Source organism: Myodes glareolus, chromosome 7 (assembly GCF_982192425.1).
Source record: "Myodes glareolus chromosome 7, mMyoGla1.1, whole genome shotgun sequence".
Classification (NCBI taxonomy): Eukaryota; Metazoa; Chordata; class Mammalia; order Rodentia; family Cricetidae; genus Myodes; species Myodes glareolus.
The window spans coordinates 86,823,817-86,848,183 of NC_142032.1; the positions used below are offsets into that span (position 1 = coordinate 86,823,817).

General features: G+C 47.2%; 1 protein-coding gene across 1 annotated transcript in view; it reads right to left on the reverse strand.

Annotated features, from left to right (window-relative positions):
• Xylt1 (xylosyltransferase 1) overlaps positions 1–24,367 on the reverse strand; it is a 282,801-nt gene that overhangs the window by 94,193 nt on the left and 164,241 nt on the right. The window contains exon 3 of the mRNA XM_048460178.3: positions 23,565–24,081. Within this exon, the coding sequence (XP_048316135.3) occupies positions 23,565–24,081 (517 nt within the window). The remainder of the gene's footprint in view (positions 1–23,564; positions 24,082–24,367) is intronic.

Consider the following 24,367-nt stretch of genomic DNA (forward strand, 5'->3'; position numbering starts at 1 on the left):
GGTGGGCTGGGGATGGCTCCCCTGGCCTTCGCTAGGAGCCCTTGGAATGCAAGAAGCTCAGACTTACAGGTAGAGTGTTAGCTTTCAAGAAGGACCCTCGGATTAGACATTGTGCCCTGCATGACCTCATGTCGTGATCAACGATTCTTACACACACACACACACACACACACACACACACACACACACGAGAGAGAGAGAGAGAGAGAGAGAGAGAGATCATATACACATACAACCATACACATAGCACACAGTTGGCCCTCTCCATATCAAACCAGCCATCGAATACATTTTTTTTTGCCAGTATCCCCTGAACAATACAGTCAAATGATTACTTACAAAGCATATATATTACACTAGATTAAAAATAATCTAGTCATGCTCTGAAGTATATAGGATGTCCATAGGTATAATGCAAATGTGACATCGTTTTATATAAGAAACTTAAGCATCTTTGGTATCTATGGGGGGGTTGGAACCAACCCTCTAGGATAACTGCATACAAATGTACATATACACAGATACATGCATGTAGTATTGCATATTAGCTTGGATGAAGAAATGTATACCTTGTATACCTATATAATATATCCACACATGTATATGTATGTCTGTGTTCCTGAAAGTCTCACTATCTCCTTAAGTATCACTGACTTCTTGCCTCTTATTGCCTCTGTGGGTACATCACTACATCATTCCCAGCCTTGTTCCTCTTTCGCAGGACCAGTTCCATAATCTGTAGGGCCTAGCATGAAAGATGTGGGCGCTTCACTAAAAATGTACTGGGAGCTGCAAGCATGTGCAAGCAGATGCCCGGCCTCACACAGGTTCCTCTATGAGGGAGTTCTGTGGCTGCCAGGGGCACAGAGTCTACAGAGCTCGGCCGCCTGTCTGCAACGCCCTCAGCCAGCCCAAAAAGTTTGCTGACAAACTTGGTGACAAGTCCAGAAGCTTGCAACCTGCGTGCTGCCTGAAGGCTTCCGGGAATGGTTTTTTACACATCACAAGAAGAGGCAGAAGAAAATAAGAAAGCCAATTTTCTTTTAGTATATTACTTGTCAGACAGCGAAATGGGATATAATTACGGTGTGACATTTCCAGCAGCAAATATGTTCCAGTGTAAGCAATTAACACCGGTTCTTTTGGCAGGCTTAAAAAGATTACTCAGAGACTGTGCTAAGTTACAATGCCCCGTGAATAATGAACAATGTGATATCTTGGCTAAGTTGCTCACTATGACCAAAGTTCAAACTTTCTTGATGAAAATGGATTAGGCTCTCTTAACCCTCTGCTGACTTCACCTAGCTTAAGTTGATTCAGATCCTGAGTTCTTGGGGTTTACCTAAATTACTTATTTACCTAGCTCCTAGGAATGGCTGCACAAAACAAACCAATGTGCAGGCATTCATTCCAACTGTTGGATATCTGCATAAGGTCATGGGCTTAGGCGTGAGCTCTCGAGGATGGACAGATCGGGAACACGGCTTGCATTGAGACCAATCATCTGTAAGGTTCGGATTGTTTAATGGTGTGATCCAAGGTTTAGAATCCAGTATAGAAGACTGAGTGTTGCTAGTGTCTTGCCTGGTCTTGCATAAACAGAGACGAAATGTCCTGGTTGTATAGGAATAGTGCGCAATGCTTGGCATCAGGAACCAATGAAAACCCATAGCAAGGAGTCTAAGGGTTCACACGTGCACAAGGATAGTTCAAGGTCATAGTTACTTGCAAAGGCTGGGGTCCAGTCTTTGGTTCCACGGCACTGTGGGTTCTTCACTGGGGATGAAGTGTCCAGTGCTTTGTGAGATGTCTGCCAGGATTTCTGGATTATGTCCCCACAGCACTCTCTTCTCAGTTGTGACTATTGAAAACTGTCTCCAGATTCAGGCATCTTTTTTGAGGGACATTCTTTTAGTCATGTCTGGGTCTATTCTATGTGGCCTGGAGCAGAAGACTTCATTCTCAAAACTTTAATATTTTAGCCTTTAGAATGGAAAGAAGCCATGTCTACCTAGAAGAGCTGTGGGGGGGGGATATAATGGTGCCTGTGGAGAGCGTGGCTTTGATGTTTGGCATAAGGTAAGCAGTCAGCATGACCTGGGTGTCATTTATCCCTTACTTAATACAAATAGTACTTCAGAGTAGAGCTGTGGTAGGCACTGGGCATGCAAAGACATATAATCCTGCCCCTGTTCCCGCAATAGTAGCTTGAGAAACGAGTTGGGAGGCATGAGGACCAACAACTTCCATGCAACAAGACACCGGGTGAAATGTAGACCTAGATGAAGGAAAATGGGGGCTTAGAGGAAAAAGGCCTTCTTGCAACTGCACAGAAAGATAACATCTGAATGAGATAGGGGCTCGCCAGGGGCAAACCTGTGAGCAGAGACAATCCAGGAAGAGAGACCCTCATTCAGGAAGGGATGGACAGTCGTGCCACTCTGGCTTATCTAGGGCTTGGGACGGTGGATGGGAGTTCTCTGACAGGGGCAGGGAGAAGCAAGACAAAAGACATGGGATTCCAGGAGGCTGCACAGCTCTCGTATAGCTTGCCAACCCCAATAACTCAGAAGAGCTCAGCCCAGATCCTGCTCAGCAGAGAACAGTGCAGTGACTGTTTAGCAGTCTCTACCGGACCCAGGCAGGGGTCTGAGGCTCAGGGAACACTGTCCTAGCTGGGCTTACAGTGGAAGAGTTTTCAGTAGGGGGCGCTAACGTGAGTGGAACCATTTTAAGAGCTGCAATGCTTTTCATTTTGAAAAGATTAGAAATGGAGACAGGATAAGTTTGAGAATGGCTATAGCACTGTAAGAGAGAGAAGGAAATGTTCTACAGAGCCACTGGAGTAGAAGCAGAGAGAAAAGAAATCTCAGAGTTGGGCTTGACAGTGGCCTTGTGAATCTGAGGGAGAAGAAACTGCACAAAGGATTTGGGAGATCTGATTTGGGTGTGTTATTCACCAAGGGGAAAAGTTCGAGATAATTTAGAGACATAAAAAATGGTGGGTTCCTTTAAAAATATATTTTAATATTTTTATTTCTATTTTTATATGGATGTGTGTGAGTACATGCGTGCATGCACTTGTGCGTGTGCGCATGCGCACGTATAAGTACTAACGCCCATGGAGGCCAGAGGCACCGAACCCTTGAAGTTATAGTTGGTTGTGAGCCACTCAACAGGAGTGCTGGAATTAAATTTAGCCACTGATCCATCTCTCCAGCCCAAACGGTAGGTTTTTGTGGGACCTCAAGTTGGAAACAGTCAATAACTGTTTAACAGTCGGATAAGGATCCTAAACTGGTGAAGGGGACCAGAGACACGGGAACAGACAAGGTTGCTTTGGCTGTCACCACAGTTCAGCAGATGCACTCCATCTTTCCTGTTCCCCCCAGTCCTCCAAAAGCCCACCTGGAAATGCAAAAGACAGCTCCTTGTATAGCTTCATCTCGAGCTATTCCGGATTAGTGAAGGACAAAGAGGACTGCCATTAATTCCCTGCACCTTTTTATAGTCAACATAGCATTTCTATGATCCTTGTAATCCAATCAGGCAATGTGGGAGGCGGTATCTTAATTCTTGACTTCATTGTGACCTGCCTGGTTGCAGGTAAACCGTGTTAATAAAAAGTCACCTCCCAACACTGGATGGTGCAAACCAAATAAGCTCAGGAGCTCATGGAAGCTGTAGGTAAAGTGGAGGGGGGCTACTGTCATGAGGAAGGCTTCCTATCTTTAATAGCCAATGGGTGACTTACAACTCCAATGTTCTCATAACCGAGACTTCTGAGAGGAAGAGACTTCATCTTCCTTTCTCCTCGTCCAGTTTCCTCCTCATGGTCTGTGAATGCTGTATTCTCCATCTTTCTGGTGACTAAAATTATCTGTCCATACAAAGTCCTATACCTTTTAAGTGGCTGCCTCCCACCTGGCACAGTTAGAAGGACTTCAAATATTGCTATATTTTACTCACCAAATCACCAGGATAAATATATTATATCCTCATTGGAAGACTGAGAACACTGTGACGAACACTGTGACTTAGAGATGACCAACTCATGTTGGTTCTGCCCTAAGCACTTCAGAATTTCTTGCTGCAGGGCCCTGCTCCTTGCCTTGACCACAAGTGTGGGCTATCTAGGTCACGATCACTATTGACTGACCATGGTGAAAATGGTGGTAGTGAAGATGGAACTGGGAATGATACAAGGTGGTGAAAGAAATGGCGGAGTATGGACATGGGGTGATAATGGTTCGTATGGAGGTGTTAGTAGCGGGGGTGGTGGTGCAGGGTTAGTGTGGTAGTAATGAGGGTGATGATGAAGGTTAGGAGGTGATATTGGTGACACCTTTTATTTTGGTGGAAGCGGTGATACCGGTGTGATGTGATGTGGCAGTTGTGATAGTAAAGGAAGCAGTGACGGAAGCTGTCTGGTAGTAGCAATGGTGGTGGAAGCATGGTGATGGGTGGTGATGACGATAGTGGTGGTGATGGTCCTGAAGCTGGGAACAAAGCCATGGCTGTGCTGTGGTCATAGTGGCAGTGATGGAAGCGATGGGGGTCGTGCAATGAATGCGATGGCAGTGGTGAGTGATGCATTGGTGACAATGCTGTCTGGACTGTCCCCATCTTCTCTCTTGAGTTGGTGAAATTAGAGCCACGCCTTCTGAGTTAGCTCGCAGACTTCCCCCGACTGCAGCATCTTCCTCTTTCAAGTTTGCAGCTTGCAGATCCAGTTAATGGCTCTACCATCTGTCACATAAGGATCCCATTTCTACTTGTCTCCTCTGCTCTATAGGAGCCACCCTCCCTTACCTGGCACACACAAAGAGTAGCCCTTTAACAAAGGCATGTTGACACCAAATGGGAACCAGAACTTCCCAACTTGCCTCTCCCCAGCTACAGAGGGAAATGAGAACAGAGGCAACTCAGCGGGGATCTTGTCTGGCTGCCTACTTCTGGACCTCAAAGTAACACACTCCAAAGCCACTGAGAATGGGTTGGAAGGTTTCAACATAAAACTAGGGCCAACTCCCCTTCTGGGAGACACCGAGGAGTCTGTTGAATGAAGTTAGGGAACTTGTGGCAGGGACACCAACTACAGTGATTAGAGTGATCGTCTCTGTAGACACTGAGGGAGGCAAAAACGGAACAGGGCACTCACTGGGCACATACAGCGGCCTACAGACATACCCTTGCTCCAAATAACAACTCTAAGCTGGCTGCTCCAGGCTACCTTGCTTGCAGACAGGCATTTAGACTTCACACTCTTTGGCATACTCTTGTTTTTAATTAATATAGTTGTCAGGTCAATCAAGAGATTGCAGTTCAAAATTCAAATTTGAAAAAATTGCTGTCCCATGCTCACAACAAGACAGCTTGAAACGTTTGATGGGAGCCATTCAGCCAGACCAACTGCAGCTCCCACCAGCCTTGCTCAGGCATCCATGCTCCCCTCCCTTGGCCCCCAGGAGTGTCTTGTGACCCTAGCTTGAAACACCTCTGGCATATGAAATGGGCAGCATCACACAGGTTAAAGGTCTACCCTCAGAGGTATAACAACACACTGCCTTCAAATCCTGACTTTCCTTTGGCTGGCTGGAAGGCCTGAGGCAAGGTGTTTGCTCTGCTTATGGTCTAGTGTTCTCAAGGGCCAGACCAAATTGCTGATGATGGTTATTCCTCTAGACTGGAGGCTGCAAAAAAATTCACATAGAAAGTGCTACTGATCCCTCCCGCCCTCACATGCAATTTTTTTTTCCAGGTTCTGCCTTTGAGAGAAAACACGCGGTGTTTGTTTTTCTGAGTCTGGCTTATTTCACTTAACACGATGATCTCCATTTCATCAAGTTTCAGCACCTAATACAGCTTCATTCTTCTTTACGGGCCAGTAAGGCTATATTGTGTCTACGCTCACACTGTCTTCACCTATCCGTCTGTTGATGGACAGCTGGCTGATTCCCTAACTTAGCTGCTGGGAGCAGTGCTGTAATAAACAGGGATGGATAGGGGTCTCTGAGCACGCTCACTAGGCTTCCTTTGGGTGTATTCCCAAGGCTAGTAGAGTAGAATCATATGGCAGTTCTATCTTTTACTTTCTGAGAAATTTCTGTATTTATTTTTATATTTCATAATATACATCTCCACTAACAATGCATGCTAACTAAAAATAATAAATAAATAAGAAAAAAGGACATGCTCACTGAACTTTTCTTGGGTGTGGATATATACATGTGTGTATGTGTATGTGTGTGGTACAAGCATGTGCAGAGGTATGTGCTGGTACTCTGCAGAAGGCCAATGGAGAACACCAGGCATCCACTTTTCTGTCCCCCTTCACCTTCCCTTCTTGGGACAGGATCTCTCACTGAACTTGGAGCTTGTCTTTTTCCTGGTGAGGCTGGCAGCCAGCGAGTCCCAGCAATACTCCTGTCTCTGTACCTCACACCCAATGCTACACTTATAAACACGTGTGTGACAGTACCAAGCTTTTTAACATGAGTGCTAGAAACCCAAAATCAGGTCCTCATACTTGAGCGGCAAGATGTCTTACCCATGGGGTCATCCTCCCAGTCCCCACCAAATGTTTTCTTCATAAAGCCAACATTGTTCAGGACTTCTGTTGCCTGGTTGTGGCAGTATGATACTCCCAGACATTGAGATAAGCGCTGTCACCGTTGTGGCTTACTAACGAGACTAGGTACTGGGGAGAGTTGACTTGTACAGGAACTCTTTGACCACCAGTGAGAGTCTAGAGCAAGTATAGAGAGCTTGTCACATGCATCCACATTGACTGCCACTGTTAGTTCTAGATATTTAGCCCCCAGAATGAGCTGTGCCTGCCCCACGGCAGAATCATTCCTCCATGTTGCTAGATATGAATCTCTGTACACACCTCTCTCCCCACAGACTAGGACAGTCCACTCATGTCCTTGACTCTCCCACTAGGGCTGCGAGCAACTTAAAGTATCCAAGTAGTAACTTCACTGTGTATATGACTGAGGGAGCACAAGTATGGGGTCCATGTCATGAGTCTTCCTCAATTGCTCTCCACCCATCAACTAATTAATGAGTGAATTAATTAACTTATTTATTCATTTATTTTGAGGCAGGCTCTCACTTTTAGCCTGCAGCTGGTTGATTCAGCTAGGCCAGCTACTCACTGAGTTTCAGGGGTCCTCTCACCTCCTCCCCAGTAGCTACAGAACAGACTGCAGCACCAAGCTCTAGAGGTGGGTGCTGGAATCTGAACTCAGGTCCTCCTGCTTCTGCAGCAAGTCCTTCACCAACCGAGCCATCTATCCAGCCTCTCAGGAACTCCTGCATGACTCCCTTCTGTCTGTCTATGAATAATAATAGGTACTTAATGAATTAATAAGCCTAATGGATAAACAAGCATAAGAGGAATCAGTCAAATCCACTATTGGCTTCAGAGTCAATAGAAACAAACTGTGCTTCCCTGGCTTCTCTCCTGGATCATTCTGCATTGCACAGTGGAATTCAAGCATCTCCATGTGGGGACCCGGAAAGCTGAGCCACGTGACAAAGAACAGAAAAACCGATCATCGTTTCCCCTCAACCCTACAGTGCAATTCCACCCTAGGTGACAGGGACCCAGTGTTTGTCGGTGCAGGTCCACCCTAGATGACGACTTAGCCACAGAGAAGCATCTGTCTGCGTGGCTGTGTTAGTTATTACCCTATCACAATCAAATGGATTGCACTGTAGTAATGAATATGACCATAATGGTGTGCTGGCAGTTTAATCAATATACTTCTCAACTGCAATTGAGCAAAAATAGGTAACAGGGGATCATTTGATCTACATTTTTATTAATTTGGTACCATTTGTCTTCTGGTTATTTTAATGATCTCTCATTATGAGAAAATGGGGGAACTTCCTGGAAGGAAAAAGAGTGAAGTCATCTTGCTCCATTATAGTCACTGCTTTGTTTTTACCGCAGGAAAAACTGTAGCCTATTCCAGATCCTCTTAGAGAGCAGAGTTCCGAAATTCAAAGTAGTTCATGGTTGTAGGAAGAGAAACTCTGTTACCTGGCAGAACGTCATTCAAGGAATGTTCAAGATTAAACAGCCCATGGAGCCGATATACCACCTGATGGAGGGTTCTTTCAGACCAACCGTGTGTTAAGGAGGGTGCTCAGTAGGGCTTTTTGTATGGCTTCTTTCCCAACGCTCTCTCCATCGTTACCTTCTTACAAAGGTTTCTGATGGCTGGGGCAGCTCACTTTGCAAGCACGCGGCCCTAAGTTTGAGCTTTAGAATCCACATTTTAAAACAAAGTAAAACAACAATCCACAAGACTCAGTGTGGTCTTGAAAACCCAGTCTTGAGCCGGGCGGTGGTGGCACATGCCTTTAATCGCAGCACTTGGGAGGCAGAGGCAGACGGATCTCTGCGAGTTTGAGGCCAGCCTGGTCTACAAGAGCTAGTTCCAGGACAGGCATTAAAGCTACACTGAGAAACCCTGTCTCGAAAAATCAAAAAAAAAAAAAAAAAAAGAAAAGAAAAGAAAAAGGAAAACCCAGTTCTAGGGAGGGTTCCAGGGTGGTGAAGGATAGATCCCACGGTTTCTTTGCTGTTCAGGTAGCCTAGCCTATTTGGTAAGTTCTAGGCCAAATGAGAGACACTATTACAAAAGAACAAAGTGGACATTGTCTGAGGAATGACAGTGAGGTTGTTCTCTGGCCTCCACTCATGGGCATGCACATGCATGCATGCATGCGTGCGTGCGCGTGTGCACACACACACACACACGCACACAGAGAACCAGAGAGAGAGAGAGAGAGAGAGAGAGAGAGAGCCAGACACAGAGACAGAGAGATGGTGGGTGACCTACTCAGGTCCACACCCTAAAAGGAGCGATGGGCTCTGGGATGGGCTCCATCCCAGTGCCTCCGCTAAGTCCTTAATGTATCTGACAGCTATTTGTTTTTCAGTCCCTGAGATGTGCTGAGTCAGGGTAGAGATTCCATACTCAAGATGCCATGCAGGAAACCATGACAAATGCTTTCTTCACAGTTCCTTTCAGGTCTGTGTCTCTCTTGATCCTTGTTTCCAGGCTTACAAGAGATTCGCCTTGTGCCTGCAACCATTCATGGAAAACACAACATGTTGGTACATTTGTGCCTTGAGCATCCTCTAAATAACTGCTTTGGTTCCATCCCAGTTTCTGGCCACTACCACCACACATATCATTGGTGATATTTTAAAAAAAGAAATGGGATACGAACTGAAGGGAGATCACAGCTGTGAAGGGTTGGGGAGATTCTAAGGATGCTGGGTACTCTGGCTAATGGAACAGTTTCGTTCTCCCTCCTCTGTGAATTTTGGAATCTTGTTTCCACTTACCCAAAGTATGAAAACGAGTTCCTGACACCCTGTCAGTGGTATTCTGGATTGGAAGTGAAAGGCCCAGGGTGGGGCCGTGAGGGTAAGCTCATTTGCGAGGAAGGCTTTACAGATTGCCATCCTCTTGTCACTGTGAGCATTACCTGACAGGAATGGGTAAGGGGGAAGAATTTACTTTGACTCAGGTTTCAGAAAAATCAATCTGTAGTCACTTGGTCCCATGTACTTGACCTGAACATCATGGTATCCATGTCCTATGTCAGAGGAGACTGTACCCTTCATAACTGACCAGAAAATGGTGCGGAGGGAACACTGACAGACTTTCTCCATTTCCCCTTTTCGTTCTGTCCGAGCTCCTAGTCCTTGGGATGGTGCCGTTCACACTCAAGGGACATCCTCCTCCTTAGTAAACCCTCTCTGAAAATGCCATCACAGGCAGACGCACAGTGTACCCTCCAGTCTCGGGACAACAGTTGTCATCTTGCTGTGGGACCAGAGCCAGTGCTGGAGACTAGGAAGAACCCACATCATGTCCCATCACACATAGATGACTCTTCTGCCATTCATGGCACTATGGACAATACTATCCAGTCTTTCTGTTAAGTTCAACACAAGCCAAAACTCTGAATGCTTTGACAAAGAGCTCCATTTTTCGTTATTATCAACTGATTAAAAAAATGTGAACATCTGGCCTGGGTCTGCCAAGGTGCTGGCTTTAGCCTCAAGGCTAAGTTTGAAGATTAAAGATGGATGGGTCTGCCATGTCCTTTAGGTTCATGAGCACACACAGTGTCTGCAATCGACACACCTGGGCTTGGCTGCTGCTGCCATTAGAGATACCTGTGGGTGTTGCTATCATGAAATATGGTAGAGGTTACAGTAAGAATGCTGAACCTGGCTGATGGGAAACAGCTGGTATGAGTTTGAAACGCCAGTGGATGATGGAGTGGTGACGGTCACTTAATAAATGCCGGGAGTTGCTCCAACAGAGTAATGGGTGCCTGTGATGGCAGAACCCATTTGGATGCTGGCTGAGATCAAGGATGGGGCAGCACAGGTTTCTCCTGAGGGCTGTGAGTATGCAATTGCTCAGGGCATTTCTTCTAGCTGCTGGTGGCTGTTGGCAACCATCATATCCCTTGGCACCTAGAAGTTCGGCCTTGTCTCCTCTCAGGTTTCTTGCTGTGACTACCTGCATGGGTATAAATGTCCCCCTTCGTGGGAACAGTCACCTTACACTAAGGCCCATTTTAATGACTTCATTTGAACCTGGCCAGCTGTAAAAATCATATGTGCAAAGAAGTGCACATGCACACATTGGAGTGTTAGGACATTAACATTAAAAAAAAATCTGTGGTTGGACGGTGGTGGCACATGCCTTTAATCCCAGCACTCAGGAGGCAGGGATAGGTGGATCTCTGTGAGTTTGAGCCCAGCCTGGTATACAGAACTAGTTCCAGGAAGGTTCCAAAGCTACAGAGAAACCTTGTCTCGTAAAAAAAAAAATCTCTGTGTGCTACGTATGTATATATATGTGTGTGTGTGTCTCTGTGTGTGTGTATATGTACATTTTCATGCGTATGAATGCAAGTACATGCATGACTTAGCTCATATGCTGTGGTACACTGTAGCGTGATAACTGTGGGTGTTGGACCTCACTTTCTGCTTTGAGACAGGCTCTCATCATCCTATCAGGTCTGTGAGCCTCCACGGATTCTTCCGTCTCCACCTCCTATCTCACGGCAGCCACAGATTACAGACATGCATGGCCAGGTCTGGCAACGCTCCTTCTCTGACACGCTGAGTTGTGAGGATCTATCCTTGGCATAGTAAGAGCTTCACTCATGGAGCCGTCTCCCCAGTCCATTCACTGTCTTTTCAGGGACAAATGCAACCTGCATTGTCTGAGCAATATAAGATTCTGGAACTCTGGAACTCAGGAAGAAGTGGTGAGAACCCATTTCCATGGGTATTCAGGGGAGAAAACAACACTAACAACAACTTCAGGTTGAATGGCACATAGGACTCAGGGATCCAAAGACTTTCAGTGTGGCTTCTTGGAATCAAGTATAGTATATCTCAAACTGAATGTTCATAAGGTGGGAATAATGGAAACCCCCCCCCCCAAAGGTACCTACTACTCCTATCAGTTAGGAGGGCTCTAGAGTCGATCTGTACTTTCCAGATTTTTCTCCCAAGTCTGGAAAGAAATTCAAAGAAATACTAAGAAATTTATAATTGCTTTTCTTCCAAGTGGACTTTTCTCATAGTCTAGTTGGTCTCAATTGTGGTAGATTCTGCCCACCCTTACGTGTTCCCACAAAGGGGTCATAGGCCTTGATTGAAGAGACCATGGAGTCTGGGGTTGAAGACAAACAGTGAGCCACTTCTCTGTTCATTTCTCTGGTTCCAAAGAAGAGCATATGTAATTAACCAGCCTGCGTCAGATTTCCGATCAGCGGTGAAGTGTGCCCGTGGCAAAGGCCTCTTCTTCCAGAGATGTGTAATCAGAAGCCAGAGACCGCAGACCTCAGCACTTCTTACCAGCCGTTCCAGTGTTCATCGGAACCCAGCTCTGCTCTCTGAGAGACCCCAGGAGTGCCAGGCTGCATGCCCTCCACTGGCCAAGGCCAGGGGCTCTGGGTGCCCCTCCTGTGCTGCTGTGAGTTCAGCGTGTGCTGATATGGTAGTCAATAGCCCAGGATATTGAACTGGAAAGCCTTCCCTCTTATTTTCCAGTCACTTTTAAGAAACTCCAGGGCCAGACGACTTCTCCAGGCCTCTCAAGGTCGCCACTCACTCATTAGTCATTCACTGAACATTTGCGGAACATCTGCTACGTGTCAGGCCACCACACCTTCGCACAGCATCCTTTCAGGGATCATAGGTGCACTGAGACCCTGGCTGGCGCTTTTCTCTTGTACCGTTAAGTTTAGATAAGAGCTTTTCCCTGCAACCTTGAGCAACTCCACACTGTCTCTCAAAGTCAACTGAAATGCTGGAAAGTCAGGATTTGCTGCTCCGAGTCGAATCTGTTCTGAATTCCCACTCATGAATGCCGAACTATTAACAAATCAGTAACATGTTCAAACACACCGGATGTGCCCCCCCCACACGCTCAGCAGAGGTGGGTGTCTCTGTAAAGGGACTGATTGATCACAAGGGCTTTGGGTTCCATATGACCACTGTTGGAAGTAGTCAGTCCTGCCCTTGGGGGTTGGGAAGCAGCCACAGACAGACACCATGGCAACCGACAGGTGAGCTGGATGCAGTGTCGCCAAAGCAGGGCGCCAGTCATCAAACTTAGAGTCCCTCTGTTAAAGAATTCAGATGTGGGCTTTGGGACTCTATCTACCCCATCTCACCGGGGGCGGATTCCAGATTCTCTTTGTAGTGCGCTAGTAATGCTTCTCGTGGCTTTGCAAAGTACCTGACAGGAACTACCTGAAAACGCCATTTGCTAGTGGCTCTAGAGAATTCCAATAGTGGATCTGATTGATTCCTCATATGCTTATTTATCCACTGGATTTATTAATTCATTAGGTACCTATGATCATTCATAGACAGAAGGGAGTCATGCAAGAGTTACTGAGAGGCTGAGTTAGAGATGGCTCGGTTGGTGAAGGACTTGCTGCAGCAGTAGGAGGACCTGAGTTCAGATTCCAGCACCCACCTCTAGAAGTTGGTGCTGCAGCTTGTTCCTGTAGCCCCTGGGGAGGAGGTGAGAGGACCCCTGAAACTCAGTGAGTAGCTGGCCTAGCTGAATCAACCAGCTGCAGGTAAAAGTGAGAGCCTGCCTCAAACTGAATGAATGAATGAATGAATGAATGAGTGGAGAGCAATTGAGGAAGACTCATGACATGGACCCCATACTTGTGCTCCCCCAGTAATATACACAGTGAAGTTACTACTTGGATACTTTAAGTTGCTCACAGCCCTAGTGGGAGAGTCAAGGACATGAGTGGACTGTCCTAGTCTGTGGGGAGAGAGGTGTGTACGGAGATTCATATCTAACAACACGGAAGGATGATTCTGCTGCGGGGCAGGCACAGCTGGTCCTGGGAACTAAACATCTGGTACAGCATGAAGAATCATTTGGGGGAGACAAAGAGTATGATAGAGCAGCCAGATGTGACGGGATGGGTTAGATGGTGCTGTGGCAACCAAAGATGCTGAGTCTCGGCTACAGAGGCTGCTGCAGGATGAGATGTGAGAACTGAGAGCTGACACTTCCAGCTTGCTTAGACGTAAGCCGGGGACAGCCGGCAGCATCACCTGAACTTGCCACAAGGGCATGGCGGCACTAATGATGAAGACTGTGACAGGATGCCTATACCAAATGAGATGCTTACTTATCCCAGCATGCTCTGTATGCACCACTTGCTAGAACCCGCAAGGGAGGAGGCTATTATTACGTCCATCTCACAGATGGCAACAATGAGGCAGAATGAGGCCAAAACAGCACACCTTAGCTGCTGCAGTCAGTCCCTGGTGGAACTGGCATTCAACTTCAGGATCCCAAGGAGAAAGAATGACAAGACTATGTCCTCCAGCCAACGTTCTGCAAGGATCCTGCCCAAAACGTTTGGAGCCAGATAACCCCAGTGCAGACCCCCTCCTCCAAGGAACATGACAAGATCCCAGATTCATAAATAAGCCTGGAGGCTGAGCTCTGCTGAGCTGCTGGAGTCTTTATTACTCTGCAAATGCATTCTTAATCAGTCACTGGGGTCCTTCCCATAGAGCCTTTTAAATTACAGTTAAATTCCTTGATAGCAGTCCATGGACCCAACACTGAATTTCCTGTGCTCACAGCCATAAACAGGGAAGGGAGGGGGCCTGAATAACCAGGTTAATTGTCCTTTGAGGTCTAGACTTTGAAAGCACTGGCAGCGGTGCCTCTAAATTCTCTGGGTCCCCTGCTGCAATGCTAATAAAGTTCAGAAACAAACAGCATAGTCTAGCCAGCATCAGGAGCTGGACCAAGATCTTTGCTGCCTGGCCTGGCTGCTCTGGTTCAGCTGAACCTCCAGGCTAAACCTTGCAGAGACCCTCTGTCCTGGGAGCTTACCTGGAAGTGGAGAAGGAGCAGGGGGAGGCGGCATCTATGCTGGGACCTATTAGGGACCTGAAAGAGTGGCTGCCTCCTGTAGAGGTTTCTCCTAACTTCTAGGCCAGAACAAGCTTGATCGTGGAGGGTGTGATGAGGGTGGGGCAGTAAATACGCCCCTTCTGCAAATTCTCTTCTCAGCCTGCCATAGCCTTAAGAACACAAAGGCACAGTTTGTCTTAAGCAGGAATGGACAGTCCACCCTTGGGCCAAATCCCACTTGTTCTGCAAACAGGTGTCTATTAGGGCATGGCCATACCCAGTCATTTCCGTACACAGCTGAGTAGTGAGGTAGAGATAAGAGGCCCTGCCAAACCTGAAATGTTTATTAGTTGGTCTTTTACAGAAATTCTGTCAACCCCTTTTGTAACTATAAATCTGATTATTCTACTATTCTATTCATTGCCTAACAATGGCCCCCTACTATCCCAAAATAAAGGTGAGACGCACCTCTGGAAAAAGTGACCAGCTCTTACCAGAACATCCCATCCTACTGGTCTAGGAGACAGAAGTGAAATAACGCCTGCCTGCAGAAGGCCTAGCTGCAAGAATCACCCTGTGGCAACATCTACAATGCAAAAGCTACCTTCACAACCATTTTCCAGGCATATAATTTGGGAGTGTCAAGGATATTCAGCACTATATCATCAATTTCTAAAACTTATCCATCTAGTGAACCTGAAATCTATACCCAAGGAAAAAACAAACAAAAAACCAAATATTAACAATGAACCACAACGAACCCCGAGGTTCAGTGGGTAGACCTTGCACTGTGTCCCCTGAGGACACGAGCCAGAATAAATCTCTCTGAGTTGCTTTTGCCAGGTGTCTCGTCACATCAGCATGAAAGTCACTAACACCGGGTCCGAGGGAATCAGACCTCCACATCTGCGCCATCCACAGTAGGCAGCAAAGAGGAGGTACTTTCGTGCCTTTGGAATGACACTAAATGTGTTTCTCTTAGGGAGAAAGGAGAAGACAGACAACTTTCTAAAACTAAGTAAGAACTGGGAGGACGGCTCAGTGGGAGAGAGCAGTGAGCCCGAGGGTCTGATCTCAGAGCTCCAGGACTTCAACCAAAAAGCCAGCCTGGTTGTGTGCAACCCCAGGGTGGCAGGTGGGACAGACAGAGAGAGGAAGATCACTGGAGCTGGCTCTCTAAGCCCGGGTTCAGTGACAGGTCTTATCTAAGAACACAAAGCAGAGAGCAGATACCTTGTGTCCTCTATCCTCTCTGTGTATGTACCCAAACAGACACATGTACACAGGACACAGGCACAGGCACACACACACACAGCATGACACTGGCACATGCAAACGCATGTGCACACACACATATCCCTATGCACACACACACACACACACAAATTACACATTAAATGGACAAGCCAGGTTCTTCCATACCCCCCATTGTCTTCCTGCTTTGGTGCCTGGGCCTGTCCCCTGGGACTGGCTGTTAGCAGCCTCCCATTCGCCCAGGCCTATTTCTAAGTTGACGCACACCACACTGGGAGGCGAGCTATTAATTTGGGCTTTGTGACTCTGCCTCGATCTTGATTTAGGGCAACATAAACTCCCTTTGAAATTGTGAAGAATAAATTAGTTTACTAATTTTGCCATTAAGAGTTGATCAACAGGACACGGTTGCCACCATGCTGTAATCAATCACCATTGCCCGTGTTTATCTCCTATTCAATTTTTACCATAAGGTTCTGTATGCATCAATTTGTCCCGATGCTCTTCCTACATATGTTTTAAATTACTTTATCATTGTATAAATTTCACAGCCATTAAAAAAGCTCTAATACTGGAGTGGCTGACATGGTGTTAAAAATTGGATTAAATTCCACGGGGTAATAAATTGTGACCTAAATCCAATCTCTCATGGGTGACTGAAGGATACAATGAAAAATTATTGCTTTGTCATTTTTACACTAACGCAAATATACTGGGAAACCAGAAAGAGAAATGGGGGCAACCATGTGGCCTGTTACTCATCTAGAGTGACCAGCTAACTTCGAAGACCACTGGGGGTCTCCAGTGGGATTAGTCCCCGCCCCAGCAGCAAGTCAATTACCCGAGAGTGTGCGTTTTTTCCAGTAGCTGGGAGGGGGCACAGGCAGAGCCCTGTACAGCTTCTTTCTTTTGCAGGTGGCGTAGCATATGGTTGAGCCTCTGGCCATTGAACCCCTGACCCACTGAGTCCTGACTGTGCTCCTTGTCAACTGTGTGCTTTTGCTGGGTCTTTTCTTTCTGTGCCTTAATTTCCTGGATAACGGAGTTGCCAGAGGAGTCATTGAGTTAACGTGACTCACTTGCTGAGACTCATCCTTGGCAACTAGTCATCCCTAGTGGGCTGCTAAACGTGACCCAGGTTTTGAGTCCCTTTACCATAAAGCTTGAGACCAGACAGGCTCACATTTCAGATATTTTAAACTTGGAAATTTTCTTCATATACATAATGAGATATCTTGTAACTGGGATTCAAATATAAACATGGTATTTATTTATGATTATTTACATTGCGTGTATAACTGATATAAGCATACATTATACATATACCGGAAGGTAATTTTGTATAGTATTTTAAGAGTGTCTGCATTTGCTGTGTGCCACAACAGGTCATACGCGAAACTTTCCTCTTGAGGGCTAGAGTTGGTTGTGTTCAAAAAAAAAAAAAAAAAAAAAAAGGCAGAACTGGGCATCATGGCTCAAACCAGAAATCTCAGCACTCAGGAGGCTGAGCAGAAGAATCTGTGCTACAAAGTGATGCCCTGTCTCAAGAAAATAACAAAAAAAGTTGGATCTTAGATCGGATTTTGTATTTTCAGATTAGGTCTGTTCAACTTATATCTGTTTGCTTATAAACAGAAATTCATGTAATTCAGCCTGGTTTCAAACTCTTATGTATCCAGGGATGATCACGAACTTGTATCCTTTTATCTCCACCTCTGGAATGCTGGTCTTACAGGCCTGCTCCACTGTACCTAGTTTATGAGGAGTTGGGATGGAGCCCAGAGCTAGGACATGCTAGGTAAAGTACTGAACCCTCTGAGCTACATTCTCAGCCTCCTAGACTCTGTTCTACTTGAATTGCCATCCCAGGCAAAGCATTGCTAAACGCTCTTCTATAGACGCAGACCTGCCAGCCCTCCCCAAAGCTTTCAAAACCATCAACTGCCAATCAAAAGAAGATCTGTTATTGGGCCTGCGGGTGCAAACCTTCTTTCCTAGCTGTACAAAGGCTGGCTCTGCTTATTCATTTCATAACGGTCAGCTTCTTCTAGAACATAAGCTCTATAAAGGCAGCTATCTCCAACTGCTTTGTTTATGGTTCTTATTCCAGCACCGGTGCCTGGCATATGGTAGCCGCTAAATACATATTAGCTGAGTCAATCAACAAACTCAGTACGTTCAAGAGTGTAAGCCATTTCATCGGGAGAGTGTTAACAATCTTAACAAGTGCTTCCAAAAGAGACCAAATTTATATCCAAAGACCATTTCTCCACTTAGCTTCCCAAGACACTCCTGTCAGATTCACAGCCCCTCCCTCTGCCCTGCTTGATGCCAGTCAGGTAGCTAACAGCATCTTTCCTGCCTACCACCCATGCCCACCCTGCAAGGTGAGTGTCATGAGATCAGGTATTGTCTCTCTCATGCACCACGTCACCCATTCAGCACCCTGCTTAGGTGCTTCTCTGGACTGGATATGGAATACTCTTCTAGAAGGCTTGTGCCAAGCTTGGTCTACATCTGGGTATTCAGGGGCTGGGCTTTCCGAAAGCAACTGGCTCAGGAGGGATTTGCCTTAGTCGATCAATCAACCCATGGATGGATATATCTTTTGGTGGTGTTAGGAGGTGAAGAACTAAGAGGTGTGTTAGGTGTTAGGAGTTGTGAGAACTAGAAGATGAAGCCTAGGTGGAAGAAGTAAGGGATACCTGGTCTCTAGTATCCACCTTGAAGGGAATACCTGGTCCCTAGTACCCACCTTGAAGGAGATATCTGGTCCCTAGTATCCACCTTGAAGGGGATACCTGGTCCCTAGTATCCACCTTGAAGGGGGTACCTGGTCCCTAGTATACACCTTGAAGGGGATACCTGGTCCCTAGTATACACCTTGAAGGGGATACCTGGTCCCTAGTCCCTCTCACTCTGCCTTTCCATACTGGCTGCCATGAGTGAGCAGCTCTGCTCTACAACACAATGCCTGTCACACCTGCCCTGATGCTATGCCCTGTCTTGGCCACAGCCCTAAAACAGTGAAGTGACCAAGGACCACAAAGTCTGAAACAGAGCCACAGAGAGCTCTGTTTAGGTTGTGTTGTTCAGGCACATTTGTCTCAACTAAGAGAATGGACAACACTCCTCAGCGCATCCTTTGGCTTAGTGAAACGAGCAATATTGAAGTGTTCCTGTTCAAGATGAATTTCCACGGCATTCTTTGGGTATCCTACCCTTTCCCCAGAGTTGTGAAACTGCCAGAGGATGCGGGGTAGGATTTCATTCATTCCCTTATCTCAAACCACTCAATAGCAACAGATACTTGATGACTATTATGAAGCCTGGTGCCAGGTGCTGGAAGAATGAACAATTTTGTTCAAATTCATGAAAAAAGAAGCTTGCCAACTGTACAACCCAAATTACTAGTCTTCTCAAACTGCCTGTGACATTCCTGGCAACAGGGGCCCAGATGTTAGTGTCTCCATGGTTACTCAAGAGAGGGAGAGTTGCTGTGCTATGGGGTGAGGTAGCCAGGGAAGAGGAGACCGGCACCCATGTGCTCTAGGCCAGTAAAGCACCCCACTTGCCCAGCCTCCCAGCCAAGCGGGAGCTTTATCCTCCAAAATCCCTTTCCAGCCTTGAACAAAAGGGAAGCCGATTAGTCAGGCTCTCTCCAGGCAGAACTGCTCCAAGCTTCGGCTCACAAGAGCAGAGTAAGAAGCCTGTTCTCAATCCCTTGGTCTACAGAGGTCATTGTGAGCGCACGAGAAAGACTCCATCTAGCAATGATCCTCTTGTTAAAAATACACTTGGCTTTGCGAAGTGCTTATTCACACAGGAAGTTTCCAGAAGATGCGCCTGACCACAACCAGGAGAGGCCTCCTGCTCGGTGTGTCGCGGTGGCTTTCCTCTTCCTCTGCAAACTTTTCAGCTGGGTTTTCAGGCTTCATCACTTAGGGACAAACACACTCTAGTGTGTTTGTAAGGGGAGCATCAGCACTCTAGTGAAGCAAACACACTCTAGTGAAGTTTGTAAGGGGAGCATCAGCACCCCAGCAGGGGCAGCAGCCTGACATCTCTGGGGAAAGATGAGGAGGTGGCAGAGGAGGGCGGGAGGAAGAAGGATCACTTTTGATGTCAGCTGTCTAGGAAGCCTTCTGGGTGGCTGCCTTTCTCCTCAGTTCTAACAGCCAAGTGTCTTAGAAAAGTCCTAATAGAGTTGTCCAGGTGTGAGCCCTGGGGGACTCATGGGCGGGGTTTACCTCTGTTGCCAACTAGACTGGACTGAGGAGCCCCTTGGGAGACTGGGGCAGCAGCCCCTGCCTGTGCTTTGGGGGCATTTCCAGATGGAATTAATTGTGTGGGGAAGGCAAACCTCTGACTGTGGGTGGTGCCTACTGTGGACTCAAAGGTTGCAGACCAAGACAGGTTGAAAAGAGAAGGACCGGGCAGTGGTGGTGCATGCCTTTAATACAGCAGAAACAGGCAGGCAGGCAGGCAGGCAGATCTCTGAGTTTGAGGCCAGCCTAGTCTACAAAGTGAGTTCTATAACAGCTAGGGCTAAATAGAGAAACCCTGTCTCCAACAACAACAACAAAAACCAAAAACGTCCGCCCCAGCTCAGACTTTGCTTCTGCTTCCTGGACAATATGTGAGCTGAGGTGCTTTGCCAAGCCCTCCCCACCACAAGGGTCTGAGACTGCAACCCTAGAAGACTGGGGAATGAGGTAAAGGCAGGGCTGTGGCTTCGACCCTAGAAGCCCACAATCTTGTAATCTTGGTTTTAAAAACACTTCCCCCGACCCAGTTCAAGAGACCCTTGACCTTCGCTCTTATGATTATATTCCCTAAGACACAGGGAGGTTCAGTTAGAGTGACTGGGGGGTCCTAGGGTGGTTCTTGAGACCAAAGGATGGACAAGTGTTCTCTCTCTCTCTCTCTCTCTCTCTCTCTCTCTCTCTCTGCCTGTGTGTACCTGTGTGTCTGTGTGTACCTGTGTGCCTGTGTGTACCTGTGTCTGTGTGTATCTGTGTGTCTGTGTGCACCTGTGTGTCTGTGTGTACCTGTGTGTCTGTGTGTACCTGTGTGTCTGTGTGTACCTGTGTGTCTGTGTGTACCTGTGTGTCTGTGTGTACCTGTGTGTCTGTGTGTACCTGTGTGTCTGTGTGTACCTGTGTGTCTTTGTGTTGGCAGCCTGGTGACTGTAGTGAGTACAGGATCTATGGGAGTAAAGTTTGCTGGGGGTCTGGAGACAAGTTCCTCTGAGGTCACACATCAGGGGACAGGTCTTCCCACACAACCCCTCGGACTCTCTCTCTGCATGTTCATTGGTGGACAGTCCACAGGAGTCTTCTCCCCTGTACATGTGCATGTGGTGACAGGTAATCTCACATAGAACGAGGGAAGAGTCTTCTACACACCTCTTTTCAGATTGTTTTCCACAGGAGGCAGAGAAAAAAGGTCAGAAAGGCAAGAACATCCCTGTAGAAAGCAAACCTTCTCCAGAGCTTCCCCGGAGCTGAGTAGGGATGAGGCTGAGGGACGGCAAGGTAGGAGCCGCAAAAATAACCCCTTTAGAAAAGTCAACATGGAAAATCAATTTCCTTTCCTTTGGATCTGCCCAGTGGCCTGAGGAACTGGCCTGCAGTGGCTATGGTCTGGGTGAGGCCCAGTGAATGCCTCTGTGTGGGGAGGAACAGCTATATTCCTACAGTGTCTGATGTCATGTGTTCCACGTGCCCTCCCTCCTTTCTTCATTTTGCAGGATATAAAAGGACCACTAGGCTGAGGCTCCAGTCTCTCCTGAGCTGAGGGAATTCCGGGTGTCATGGTTTCCAGAAGGGGAAGGCAGTCTCCCTGTGGGGTGTAATTACATCCCTGCTTTCCGCAGAAGAATAGTTTATGGCTTAAATGCTATTAATTGTAAGCCATTCTGTTTCACGGGAAGTTGTTCATTGATAACTACCCAATTAGAGTTATTTTGCAATTAGTCTATTCACAGTAAATTTACTGCAAAGGGGAGGCCATGGTGCAGGAAATTAAAGCATCATGGGGCTGGTGTGCCATGTGTCTTAAATGCCAACCCCATTAACCAGTTTGGAGGTCCTGAGAGAGTATGCCACCTTCGCCAAGGCAGAGACAGCCAACCCTGCACGCAGCCCCAGGGAGCACACAGCAGCTTACAGACATCTCAGCATGACAGGAGGAGCATGGGAAACTCTGCCATGTGGTGGTGGATGATTGTGGAGCAAGCTGTAAGGCAAATATCTGTGTAATGTGGAGCACTAGCCAGGTGCATTTGCTCAACTGTGGGGTCTTGAACCCTTTGAGATGAAGACTTATGGAAGGGGACTCAGGCTCGGCAACCTGAATCCCAAGACCAGTTTTGCTGGCTATTCGCCTCTGAGCCTCAGTTTCCTCAACAGATGATTCATGGTGATAAAACACAGCATTGTTTATTGGACCATGGACGGTCCATGGAGTAACGATGAATGGCTTAGGACTTTTCAACTTGACAACGCTGGAACACAAACCACTCCCACCCCACCCTATTTCCCAGCTTCACTGCAGCACTTAATAACTTACACAGGGCAGTCAACACATTAGCTTAGCAGAAGCTTTGCTTTTCGTTGGTTTCATAGGCTGATGGAAACTTTCTGAGCACATTTAAGGTAGACCACACCGAGCTAGGGCATGTCATAGGTCAGATGTGCTATGTACATTTTTTGAGTTCATGACATCCATACCTTAAATTAGATGGCCAAGGTTGCAAGCCTCTCCCTCACAAGCAAGGAAGCAATCCAAATCCCCCGTAAGCCAAACAAGAGCATTGACGTTTGTGTGTTTGCTCCAAGAGCAGACTGCAGTTATTGTGATAGAGACATTGGGCCCAACAGCCACACAGATTTACTACTAGGCCCTTCGTGGAGCAAGCATGCAAGCTCTATACGTGGGAGGCGTCACATGATCTTGGTTTAGACTTCCAAAGCGCCCCCTGCCTGGCACTGACTAAGAACAGCTCTTGGAAACATTGCATTCCACTTAATTATGGCTGCACACTAAGTGCCAAGTGCAATCAGGAACACAGACAGGAACCACCTGGACCACACAGATGATGGGGAAAGGAGGATCTTTCTTTGTAGATCTGTCTGTTGTACAGGGAGCGTTGCATGGATACGCATTTGCTGCCACAAGCTCAAAAAGTCAGGCTGAACTTGACTAAGAGAAAATGTGTGAAGGGCATACGAAGCCTCCCTTTCCAACCTTCCCTTGGGACACTTGAAGTTTGGGGCCACAACCCATCTGATAAACTGTATGAACACTTAGTGCCACGAAGAGGTGTCCCTCAGAAACCATGGCGGGGGTTGGGTATGGGATCCCACAATATGCATACCCAACAGTGAAGTGTTATGGTGTTTGCTTATGGCCTGCACATCCTCTTGTATGTGACAAATACTCTCTGGATAATGTCTATAATGTCAGGGCTGTACAACTATCTGATAGACAGATTATATTATGTAGATAGAATAAAAGCCAAGGTTTAACAGAGACTGACTTTTTTATGATTTCAATAACCTGTGCATTCCAGGATAGCTGGAACACAACACAAAACATCTGTAGACTCCAAGGTCATATCACGGTGTCAAAGTTGGGCAGGTACTACTGCGAAAGGGAACAGGTTAAAATACTAACACATGCACGCAATGCGACTTTGTAAAACTGTCCTTAAAGCAGACGGCAGGAGTTCAGAGTTCCCAGACAAACCAGGTCCTGCGATCAGGGTCTGAGACACAGGGTGGCTGTACTCAGAGGGCTTGAGAGAAGGCAGAGGGATGGGGTCAGAGACAGGAGGAAGTGACTTACCCTCCAGGGGACAGAACCGAGACACCTTCTCTGGCATTAGCAGGCCCAGCTTGTGGCGACAGTAGGTTTCTGCAATCTCCTGGCGGCAGTGCTTGGACTTAGCTCGGGTCAGGGCTGAGATGGCCTCCTTGCCAGAGATGTCACACTTGGGGGGCTGGTCAGACTTGGTTTCAGGGGACCCACCACCACCACCAGTCTTCCTGGCATGGCTGTGTCTCGAGAGATCCTTCCCTTGGCTACTGTCACCTGTGGCTTTTTCCCGAGGAGGCAGCACCTCCTTGGGGCCTTTCCCCAGGACTGACTGTCCCTGTCCTTTGTCCTGAGCATCCAGCTTCCTCTGCAGCCGCTCTTTCTGCCTGCTTGGGGTCTTCTTTGCCAGCTCTGGTGGGTGCTTCTGCTTCTGGGTCCTGGGGGCGAAGTTGCTGTTGTCCACGTTCTCAAAGTCCTTCGGGACTGAGTTCTCATTGTTGCTGTCGGTCCGAACTTTTTCTTTGGGCCGGTGAGAGAAGTAGCCATCCTGCGGAATTAGAGATATGGAAAGCTGTCACTCTGGTAAGCCACTCTAAGCAGGCTGGCCCTGGGAGGGCAGGGTAGCAGGTGTGAAGCCTGAGTCAAGACTGCCATTCTTCTCCCATATCTCAGACAAGGAAAGTTTCCCACTCAGTTTCCCCACAAGACCACGAAGGCCTTTCCATGCTCATGGACACCAGCGATTCTCAGAGATTCCCCTCATCCACTTCACTGTCTGGGGAAGATTTCCCTCGGGGCTCCTGTTCATATCCCAGCAGAAGGTGTTGTGGTGA